Source organism: Rhinopithecus bieti, unplaced genomic scaffold (genome assembly GCF_001698545.2).
Source record: "Rhinopithecus bieti isolate Rb0 unplaced genomic scaffold, ASM169854v2 scaffold_40655, whole genome shotgun sequence".
Taxonomy (NCBI): domain Eukaryota; kingdom Metazoa; phylum Chordata; class Mammalia; order Primates; family Cercopithecidae; genus Rhinopithecus; species Rhinopithecus bieti.
Genome location: NW_016816823.1, coordinates 298352 through 310663, shown reverse-complemented (window position 1 = coordinate 310663; position 12312 = coordinate 298352). Strand labels below are relative to the sequence as shown.

General features: G+C 36.7%; 1 protein-coding gene across 2 annotated transcripts in view; it reads left to right on the top strand.

The window, feature by feature from the left end:
- The window catches only part of ATP6V1H (ATPase H+ transporting V1 subunit H), a 121514-nt gene that overhangs the window by 44870 nt on the left and 64332 nt on the right, over positions 1 to 12312 (top strand). For both annotated transcript variants that reach the window (XM_017855291.1, XM_017855292.1), the window contains 2 exons: positions 5299 to 5396; positions 11109 to 11301. In XM_017855291.1, coding sequence (XP_017710780.1) covers positions 5299 to 5396; positions 11109 to 11301 — 291 coding nt within the window. The remainder of the gene's footprint in view (positions 1 to 5298; positions 5397 to 11108; positions 11302 to 12312) is intronic.

Below are 12312 nucleotides of genomic sequence, written 5' to 3'. Positions count from 1 at the left end.
TTAATTTAATGCTGTGCTGATATAATACTTGTCACCCCTTCAGAAGAGGTGGAAGACTTATTTACTTTAGTTCTTTACTGCTTTGTTTATAAGTCCATCAAAAGTGTTGATTAAGTAGCAGAAATTAGTGGGCCACATCATTTATATACTTCACATACTGCAGACCTGTTCTTAAATTGTAGTCTGCTCTAGCTGGTGAGTTGTGAAGTTTGTGGGGACCTGGAGTAACTCACAGGCAATTACAGACAGTCCCTGACCTATGATGGTCCAACTTATGATTTTTCAACTTTACAATTGTGTGAAAACCATATACATTTGGTAGAAATAGTACATCAAGTATCCATACGACCATTATGATTATCACTTTCAGCATACTCTTCAATAAATTACACAAGCTGTTCAACACTTTATTATAAAATGGGCTTTGTGTTGATTTTTGGAAGGATTGCCTGGAGATATATTCTGAAATGCAAAAGAAAATTAACTGGTAAAGTGAGTATAAGACTTTCTTTTACATGTCATTTTCAAAGTATAGCACTGATAATAATAAGCTAACCTAATACTATGTATTTATTAGTTATGTTCTTGGAAGTTGCATACAAAGCAATAATTTATAAAGAAAATCACTTTTTTTAGTTAAATGCCAACAATTTTTTTTCTGTAATAAAGGTTCCTACTAGTCATGTAACTGAATTACTAGGTTAAGCACATTAGATTGAAAGCAGTACTTTGAAGATTTATAAATTTGTAAAACATTAATAAAACTATTTTTTTTGTGTGTAAAACTGTATCTTAATTTAGGTATTTTATGACTGTTGACTAGAGGATGTCTTTTAATCAACCAACTTCAAGAGAATTCTTGGGGTATATCTGTATTTTAGTTCCTGAATATTGATGATAATAGTATACTTTACAATTGTTTAGTGTTTTATAGCAATTGATTTCAGTGTCATAGCAGTTTTTTTCCCCCAGTGGTAGAGATGATATTATTTTTCTTTTTCTTTGCTAACGAGAAAACAATTTTCAATAAGTTAAGTGATTTGCCCAACATTATGTGACAAAACTTCTGATTCCTGTTGCAGTGTTCACTCTGTCCTTCTCCCTCTCTAGTCCTCTTTTACTTTTTTTCTCTATTTCTTTTTTAAAATTATGTCATAACTTACATAAAGGAAAATGCACAGATATTAAATGTTCAGCGGGATACATTTATACCTCATAATTCCTCCTACTGCCTTCACCTCACCTTGCACAAAGTTTATCATTATTATGACATCTATTACGGTAGAGTAGTGTTGTCTGATCTTGAACTCCATTTAATGGAATCATATACAGTATAAACTGTTATGTGTCTGAACTCTCTTGCTTAATATTGTGTCTATGAAATTCATTTGTTGCATTAGCAGTAATTCTTTTTCACTACAGTGTAGTATTTCATTATATGAATATTACTCATTCTCTTATTGATGGATATTTGGGTTGCTTCTAGTTTTTTGACTCTTGTGAATAATTTTGCTGTGAACATTCTTGTACATATCTTTTGGCAGATGTATACCTTTATGTCTGCATCACCTAATTTTAAAATTAATGGGGTGTATGTAAATTTAGTTTTAGTGAGTCTTGCCAGTTTTTTGTTTGTGTGCCCTTCAACAAAGTATGAAAATTCCATTTGTTTCAGTTCTTTACTGACACTTGAGATTGTCCTGTGTTTCTTTAAGTAAGTGTCTGTATTGAAGTAAAAATCACACATACACATGTATACTATCACCTTTTAGTTTTAAGAGAAAAAAAAGTTTAATAGTCGTGAAACATATTAATTACTTTTAGAACTTTGATCAGCATCTTTTCATTTCACTTAAAACTGCTTTCTGGGACTTATTTTAGTCAATTGTGTATTTGAAAAGTTCATCTTTGTGCTTCACTGATACCAATGTGCTGTGCCTTTTCATCATGTATCTGTGGAACAGATGCCTTTTATTCCAAGCAGACTTGTTTTCTCAAGTGCTGACAATTCCAGAATGTAGATGAATACTTTCTTTATTCTTTTTCACTTAGTTTGCACTTAAATCCTAGCATTATGAAGATGAATATTGAAAATTTGTAAACGTTTTTATAACATTAGTTTTACTTTAGTACATACAGTATCCTTGATGTTTTTATGTTTCTTTTATTGCCGACTTATTTTGCAGTTCCTCAATTACTGAATTTGTAATTCTGTATTGTATGGATCTTTGAGACCACATTCACCAGGAAGGTGAATACTGTGTTTGCTATTTTCTTTGTGCTGTGACTTTCACTGTAATATAGTAAGAGTTTGCATTTTCAGCAACATTGAAGAATTTATCTAAATGACGTTCTCTTAAATGTGTTGAGAAGTGAAAATAGTGTTTTTCTCTGCCATTGAGGTTTGCCGCATTGAAAGTGCATGTTGTGGCAAGTTCTTAGCCCAGAATGCTTGGCACAGTACAAAGAATACTAGCTCAAGCGTGAAGAGAGTTGACTTCTAGTGCCAATCTAAGATTAACTCACTATTTTCTTTTTTTTTTGAGAAAGGGTGTCACTCTGTTGCCCAGGCTGGAGTTCAGTGATGCCGTCTCTGCTCAGTGCAGCCTCCGCCTCCTGGGTTCAAGCGATTTTCCTCCCTTACCCTCCTGAGTAACTGGGACTACAGGTGCATGCCACCACACCCAGCTATTTTTTGTATATTTAGTAGAGACAGGGCTTTGCCATGTTGGCCAGGCTGGTCTCAAACTTCTGACCTCAAGTGATCCGCCCTCCTCGGCCTCCCAAAGTACTGGGGTTACAGGTGTGAGCCACTGTGCTTGGCCAACTCAGTATTTTCATTTCAGCAAATTATATCACCTTTTTATGTCTTGGGTTCCTCTTCTGAAAAAATGAATATCATAATAATAAGCTGTTGGTATCATAAAAGGGGAAATTTTTATATCACCTTTAACTTCAATTTAAGTGAAAGACAAGGATGTAATGCACTCTACTTTGCATAATTGAAGGCAATAATTTAATCATTTTTCATGCTGATTCTCTCTATACTGTGAAGTAATCTCTGGAATGGTACGGCTACTGCCTGATACTGTGCAATAGGAGAGAGTATGTCAGGTTTAGGACCAGCACTTTTTATATGCTCATTTGTAATGGGAATACTGAAGCTATAAATAACAACCAAGAATCCATCCTTGTGGTTTGTTATGTATTTCAACATAGCATGGTGAGTAGCCACAGAAAAGAAAGACTTAACCCTGAAACAAAGAATTTTTGTGATGAGAGGAAACTGATGGTAAATGGGAGAGAAGAGGGTGCTCAACGTTGCCATTTTATTCATTTGTCTAGAAATCTTGCTTGGTTATCTCTCTAAACAGGAAAGATGGGATTCCTCTTCTTTAGAAAAAGTTTCTACCTGATGACTTAATTGGAAAAAATATGTATTTTTTTCATTATGGAATATTGTTTTAGAGCTGAAAATGCACCATTTATCTGTTTTAATTTTGCTAATGTTTTGAGTTTTCAGGCAAATTATGTTACTAGATTTATTGTGTTTTTTTGTGGAACTAAATTAACTGCTTTTAGGTACAACCCATGATGAGCTTTTCTTGATACGTGTGACTGTTCCCCAAATGTCCTTATATTGTTGTGTTTCTGTATTAAAATGCCTGGAATTTCTTTGAAGTGTTAGGTTTTTATGAACGTTTTTTAAATTAGAACAAAGTTTAGTAGCATCATGTATGTTAGGTTCTGTGAATTTGTATAACACCCATGATTCTTTCCTTAAAATTTTTTTTTTGAAATTAGCATGTTCATTTTGAAGGCTGTTGTCTGAAATTTCCTTTGCTTTCTCTACTTCTTGTTTTTTTTTGGGGGGGGATGGCGTCTTCCTCTGTCACCCAGGCTGGAGTGCAGTGGCGTGATCTTGGCTCACTGCCACCTCTGCCTCCTGGGTTCAAGCGATTCTCCTGCCTCAGCCTCCTGAGTAGGTGGGATTGCAGGTGTGCGCTACCACGCCTGGCTAATTTTTGTATTTTTAGTAGAGATGGGGTTGGCCAGGCTGGTTTTGAACTCCTGAGCTCAAGTGATCCGCCCGCTTCGGCCTCCCAAAGTGCTGGGATCATAGGCGTGAGCCACCAAGCCCAGCCTCCTTTCTCTACTTCTTAAAGTCTTAAGGCTTATTGTATATATTTAAGGAAAAGCCCAGGTCAGATGTTCCCACTAGCTTTGGTAAAATGAAGGGACTTGCAACATTCTGGGAGTATTACTCCTGTTTATTTTAAGTTTCAGGTTTAAGCACAATTTGTAAGGGACAGTGTTATTGAACTGATGATTTTAAAATCATAGTCTTTTCAAGTGTTTAATTAGACCTTATATACCATAGGGGTTTTTTAATAAAGTTTTTATTTATTGAGTTCCTGTGTTTGTCTAGCTGTGTTGTGAAATGAATTATTTATTTATTTACTTTTTTTTTGAGACAGAGTCTCACTCTGTCATCCAGGCTGGAGTGCAGTGGTGTAATCTCGGCTCACTGTAACCTCTGCCTCCCGGATTCAAGCAATTCTCATGCCTCAACCTCCCAAGTAGCTGGGATTACAGGTGTGCACCACCACGCCCACCTAATTTTTTGTATTTTTAGTAGAGACAGAGTTTCACCATGTTGCCCGGGCTGGCCTGGAACTCCTGAGCTCAGGAAATCCACCCACCTCAGCCTCCCAAAGTGCTAGGATTACAGGCATGAACCACTGTGCCTGGCCTGAATTTTTTTTCTTAAATCTAACAATATTCAGGGTGCTTGACAGTGTTGTTCTCAAAAGGATGAAGAAATTTCATATTGAAAAAGTTCAGTAACTTGTCCGAGGTTATTTACATATAGGCCTATCTTGAGGTTTTTACTCTTCTTTTGTTAATTTTATTGTTCTTTGATAGTTCTGTAATTATGTGGAACAGTATTCTCTCTATATAGTATCTTTATTCAGGGATATGTGAAACATTGTAAGGCAATATGCTTATTTATCAAACTGTATCAACTATAAATTATTTTGTTCCAGATTTCCCTAACTGTGTGTTAAGTAGTCTTGACTTGTGTAGATTTAATTCAGGAGACAAAATCTTGTTCATTTCTAAGAGGTAGAGATTAAAGCAAACATGAGGATTAACTTTTGAAAAGAGATTAGGGAATTTTGGATGCTCAGATGCTAATTCCAGTAAGTAATCAGACTTTTCATTTAGAAATGTGTGTCTGATTGCATGACTTTAAATGCTTTCCAATTAAAAAACTCTACATTTCTTCTTGTGCAGAGTTCACAGTATGTGCAGTGTGTGGCCGGGTGTTTGCAGCTGATGCTTCGGGTCAATGAGTACCGCTTTGCTTGGGTGGAAGCAGATGGGGTAAATTGGTGAGTGCCCTTTACTTTTAATGTAAAATAACATTTACAAGCGTCTCTCCTTGACATTTTCAAAGAAATATGTAATCATCTAAACGAAATATTTTATTTTTTTCATATCTGTTTAACAATTGTATATTGTATTTTATATTGTATATATAATATATTGTATATATAATATATTGTATATATTTTATATTGTATATATAATATATTGTAATTGTATATTAAAATATACTAACCTTCTTAGAAGTCAGTAACTATCAAACTGAGCGCCTTTCCTTGCTTGATGTGTGCTTTTATAAGAGGTTAAGGCCTCTTAAGAACCCTAATGCTTAACAGGACAGATTACAGGTACTCAGAATATAAAAAATTTTAAAAAATATTTTATGATGAATGTAGGCAAAAATCAACAAGAAAAGTTCTTACCTAAGAAAGAGTGAATATAAACCTTTCTTTCTAATGCCATATAATTTAACCCAGTCTTTGTGAGATCCTAATTTGCAGGTATAGAAACTTTGAGGAGCTGTCTGTTCAGGCTTATATAGACAAGCAACTGAAAACCTCCAAAACAATGGAAATCTTGTTTTACTGTCAGAAAATCAACTTATTTGTTCATAATGAGAGATCTAACTGCTCTTTTTTTTTTTTTTTTTGAGACGGAGTCTCGCTCTGCCGCCCAGGCTTGAGTGCAGTGGCCGGATCTCAGCTTACTGGAAGCTCTGCCTCCCAGGTTTACGCCATTTTCCTGCCTCAGCCTCCTGAGTAGCTGGGAGTTCAGGCGCCTGCCATCTCGTCCGGCTAGTTTTTTTTGTAATTTTTAGTAGAGACGGGGTTTCACCGTGTTAGCCAGGATGGTTTCAATCTCCTGACCTCGTGATCCGCCCGCCTCGGCGCCTCAAAGTGCTGAGATTACAGGCTTGAGACACCGCGCCCGGCCCTCTTAACTGCTCTTAAACCAAATATTCTTTTCAGTTAGCAAGGCATTGTTTCTCTGTTAGAAAATCTACAGAGGAATTTAGGTTATCAACAGTAACTTGCTTGGTGGGTGAGGATTTAAAGCAAGCATTGGACTCTTACCTGTATCTCCAGTGTAGGATATACCTGTGAAGGGACCCAAATATTCTAGATCTTTTCAGTCAGTATTTGTATGCAATTCCTTAGAATGGGTTACTTCTGCAAATAGCTGTTCTTGGGAATTGTATTTGAATTGTCACAACTGTTCAAGATCCATCAATTCAGTAAGTTAGTAATTATTTTTCTATTAATCTGTAAAATTTCAGTCCATTCTTGTTTATTTAATCATTAGTTTGCCAGGAAAATAGCCATCACAGTTTGTCATCTGGGTCCAACAGACCCTTTAAAATATATTTTAGTCATTTTGTGAAAATTGACGGAACTAAGAATAAAAGAGTGAAAACTATTAGAAATTTCAATAAAATTAAAATATAGCAAACCTTTTGTAAAAGTACGTTTTGATACACAAGTATCATAAAAGATGACAGAAAATCATCACATGTCCTTGAGCGAAATGGTCTAGGTTCTTGTTGCAAAATACTGTCTGGAAGTCTTTCGTGTTCAATGGCTAACTAGTTGAGAATACAATATTTCCCGTTTGTCCTTATAAATATATTCCTCATTTATCAGTTCTTGAGTTTGAGAAAAGTCATTTATAGTATAGATATCTAGAGACTCACAGTGTAAGATTTCACTTATTTGATCCATTTCACCATTATTGTTAGAGAATAGAGTGCAGTCTATCTCTTTGTTTTCATCTTCTGAATAATCTAATAATTGTGAAACACTTTCCTCTGTTGGTCATTATTATAGGCAGAAAATAAAAAATTCACACTTGTCCGGAGGTTCATAGACTCACCGACATAGCATATAGTTGTATTCACAGATAAGATTTATTACGGAGATGTAGTGAGGACACACAACTGTATCATAAGGGACAAAGACACAGGCAGAGTGTGGAGGAATCCATGCGCAGGCTCCCTTATGCTCTCTTCCTCCCAGAGGGGTCTCACAGAGTATCTTCCCCTAGCATGGAAAATGCAGCAACATTTGTGTGAGGTTTCTGTCCAGGAAACCCATCAGAGACTCAGCTCCCAAGATTTTATTAGAGGTTAGTTGACACACTCTGCCTAGAACACACCAAAATTTCAGACTCCTGAAAGAAAGTAGGTGTCTTAATCTATTTGGGCTGCTTTAACAAAATACTGCGTGGCTTATAAACAGTGAAAACTTACTTCTCACATTTCTGGAGGCTAGGAAGTCTAAGATGAAGGCATGAGCAGATTTGGTGTCTGGTGAGGGCCTGTTTCCTCATTCATAGATGGCCATCTTTTCACTGTAAACTCAGATGGCAGAGGGACAGGGGTCTTTCTCAGGACCCTTTTAGAAGGGTACTGATTCTATTCATGAGTAGTACCCTGCCCTAATTGTAAGATAAAATGAATTTTAATTCTACTAACCAAAATTAGATTTTTTTCCCCTGTGGAGGACCTATAAGAATCAAAGTCATGAAATAGCAATCTCTACAAATAGTTGTAATTGTTTATAAAATAAGCTCAAATACCAAAATTTGGTCTCTCTGAACTCTCATGGTATACTGAGTACAACAAATGCTGCTGTCCTAATGACTAGTACCTTAGTATTTTAGAGACCATTCAGCAATGTTAACCATTCAACAGCAACAAGATCAGGCATAAATATGATCCAGACTATTTCATGTTCAACCAATATATTTTGTTATGCTAATGACCACTAATAAGATTAGCAGTAATCAGATTAAACCTTTAAGTGGAGAAATGGGCATTAATAAAGGTATAATAACTTGCTGAAAGTATAGCAATTTCAAAAAGTCATTTAATCTTTTCATTTTTTCAGAAATATGTACTTTCTACTTTTTGAGTTTTTGCTCAGCATTGAATTTGTGTGTGCGTGTGTGTGTTTCTCACATTGCAAATGGGAATAATGTGAGGAGAAAAATTTTCAAGTATAGCTCATTTGAAGAGTGGAAGGTAACTGAGGTCTTTTTTTTCTTCTTTCCGAGACAGAGTCTCGCTCTGTCGCCCAGGCTGGAGTGCAGCGGTGCAGTCTCAGCTTACTGAACCTCCTGGGTTCAAGTAACTCTCCTCCCTCAGCCTCCTGAGTAGCTAGGATTACAAGCGTGCATCAACACGTCTGGCTAATTTTTGTATTTTTAGTAGAGATGGGGTTTCACCGTGTTGGCCAGGCTGGTCTTGAACTCCTGACCTCGTAATCAGCCCGCCTCTGCCTCCCAAAGTACTGGGATTGCAGGTATGAGCCACCTCGCCTGGCTGATAACTGAGGTCTTAAAAAAACTCAGTACATTTTAATCTATATAGTTCGCTGACTTTTTTGTTGTTAAAAAGCCTATTATATACATAATACAACACTGTTTGAGTATTTGTATACCTATATAAGATAAAACAATTTACATTATATTGTGCTATATATTGTTAGCCTCACAGGAATGTCTGAAGGTTAACGTTAACTTCCTAAATATTGGAGCTACAAGTGGACCTTTGCTGGGGGTAATTGCCTCTACTGCCCAAAGTAATTTATAGATTCAGTGCTATTCCCATTCAACTATCATTGACATTATTTTTTATTTTAACATAATTTGATATGAAGAATTATTAACTAAGTATACATTTGCTAACTATTTTTGTATTTTTTTGGAAATCTTTTGGTATTATTATTATTATTATTTTTTGATAGAGATGGGATTTTGCTATGTTGCCCAGGCTAGCCTCAAACTCCTGGCTCAAGAGATCCACCCACCCTGGCCTCCCAAAATGCTAGGATTAGAAGCTTGAGCCACCATGCCCAGCCACTGATTTTGTTTAAAATGAAACAAACAAAAATGACTCTTGAGTGTCAGAAATGTAGCAAGTATAGATACCACCCATAAGGCGGGGTGGGGGATGTAAAGTAGGCGTGCAGTGGTAAGAGATTGGAATCATTAAAATTTGCATGCTTGGAGGAGGGGCCGATGGTACAGCTGAAATTTAGACATTTGAGGAGGTTTTGCCCAGCTGATGTTGGTGTCTCTGAACTCTGAGGAAAAGCCTCGTGGATTTAGAACCCAGGACTCTGGGGAGGGGAGCCAGCTGGCTGGTGCTGATGTCTCAGGAAATGTGATGAGGCTTGTTCTGCTAGAGCTGAAAAACTGCAAACTATATTTGGCTGCTGCCATGGGAAAGAACTGCTGCTGCCGGGTTGAAGGAGTGTTACTGGGGTAGTGCTCTCAGGATCAGGAAGCCAACAGGAGGAAGTCCATTCTTCCTTCCTTGAAGTCAGCCTCTAGCTCCTGTTCTTGGCATAGCCTAACAGGGAGCCAACTGGTGGAACAGAAGTGTGGTTTTCAGGGTCTCAGCAACAGCATCACAAAGCCAAGTGCAGAAGGCTTGCCTTAATAACTGGAACAGAGAGCAAAGGAAACCAGGGACTAGGGTTTTTACAGTATAAAATGACATGATTTTACAGCAGCTTATATACCAATGTCAATATTAATTAAAAGCAAGTTTTGCATAAAACCAAAATAGAGAAGACAAGGCAAAAGTCATGCATGAGAACATTAAAAACAATTAGTGAACTGAACTATATACAATCATACAAATGGAGAAATAACACAGATAAAAGCTTTTCAGTAAGTTACAGTAGGATTAGATTGTAAAATCAGGCTTAGCATTTTAAACATGTATATTATTAGAGCAGCTTTAGTTTTACAGAAAAACCGAAGTGCAGAGAGTTCCCATTACATCCTCCCCTCTCCCCGCTGCAAACTCCCTTATCATTAACGTCTTGCATTAGTATGGTATGTTTGTTCCAAATGATGATCCAATGTTAATAGATTTTTATTAAAAAGTTCCATAGCTTACATTAGGACTCACTGTTTGTGTTGTACATTCTGTGGTCTTCGAGCTCTTAACCCCTCTGGTCTTTTTTTAAATAGTAGGCTCTGCTCCAATATGAAGGTTACTTTTAATGGTCTTATTTGATGATTTTTTTTTTATTTGATGATTTCTGAACTCCATTGTTTGAATGTAGGTATTCCCCAGGGCGGTTTCCTTAGCTTTTCTTCTATTGTATATATTATCTGTCTTGGTGTAACCTCCTTCATTTCCGTGTCATTTTCCTAGTTTCCTTATCAGTAAAGTAAGAGATCAAAATAGAAGTTTGATCAAACTGAGTTTTTGATCTCTTGATCAAACTGAGGTTTCTCCTGACCCCCCGAATTCAGTAATTGGCTATGTCAAATTTGAACCTATCACAGGTTTTCACCAAACTCATCCCTTCTTTTCTCTGTTTCCTCTATATTTTAAAGCTATCAGTGGTCTTATTGGTTGCCCGAACTCAAAATCTCCATGTAACTTTTGGCTCTATTGTCTGTCCGATTGCTGTTTCCATTCCCGTTGCCATATTGCCTGTCTTTGTTCCCTTCTTGCCGCACAGCAAGAGCTCCTGCTTCCTGAGGTCCTGTGACTTTTGGAGAGAGGGTTAAGTGGAGCTGTACTGGAAATTGTTCTCTGTGAGTAATAATCTAGCTGCTTGTTATTGCTGGCAGGAAAGAAACAGAACATAATTCAGAGAGACCTGTTCCGTTAGTGCAAAAAGAAAATAATTGCTTATTTCTTCTTTCTTCTGCTCTCATATTAAATGTTTTGTAAATGTGTTTTTTTTTTTTTCCAGCATAATGGGAGTGTTGAGTAACAAGTGTGGCTTTCAGCTCCAGTATCAAATGATTTTTTCAATATGGCTCCTGGCATTCAGTCCTCAAATGTGTGAACACCTGCGGCGCTATAATATCATTCCAGTTCTGTCTGATATCCTTCAGGAGTCTGTCAAAGAGAAAGTAACGAGAATCATTCTTGCAGCATTTCGTGTAAGTGTTTTATGTTGGTTTGTGTGTAAGTGAGGCATTTTTGACCGCAGTATATTTGAGTTTTTAGCAGGTGGGAAACAGTTACTTGTCCTTCTAGTGGTTATGAAACCATAGAGTGTTGGTGAATATAGAGTAAAATATCACTAATTTGTATTTATGGTGTGGGCAGTGGGATAGGTGAGAGGAAACCATCTAAGTGAATGAAATATGTGAGTTATATAGTATGCTTGTAGGGAAATGTAATTAGATTATGTTCAGATGGAGGAAATCCTTTTCTGCTGCAGTGTATTCCAAGAGACTGTTCTTGAAGGAGTTTCTCTCTTATGGAGCATGTATTTTAGTATGGAATTGTGTTTCAGGTTCTGGACCTACTGACTGGAGTACATTTTTGAGGCAACTATAAAAATCTATCATGATTTAAACAGTAAACTTTTTAGGATATTAGATTTGTCAGTTATCTAAGTCATCTTCCTCCTTTGAACAGATGAGGAAGTTGAGGACAAGAGAAAGCCTAGCTAGAATCGAAATCCTAGGTTGCCAAGCGGTTTTAATGCTTCACATTGCTAATTGGCTACCGAGAGCCAGTGTATTTGCTGTGCCCATTGTCTACTGATAATTTTGTTGGTCACTTTAGATGGGCTTCTGTGGGATGGCTTGGTTGAAGTAATCTAAGAATGCTCTTCAAGGTTAGTAATAGTGGACATGTCCCATATAGTGCCTACCCTCTGCCATACATTGTTCTAAGATCTTTCCATTTAACTCATTTAATGCTCACCAGAGTTCTGTAACTTAACAGTTATCGTTGTTACTGTTAACGTATAGGTGTCATTGCTATACACTGGGAATACTGAGGCATAGAGGTCACATTGCTGATAGGTAGCAGACTTGCAAATCTAGAATGTTGGCTGTAGAATCTGTGCTTTTAACCATTTTTGTTCTTATACTTTCTTTAAAAAACGAGTAAAAAATAAAAAGTAGGGCTGGGTGTGGTGGTTCATGCCTGTAATTCCA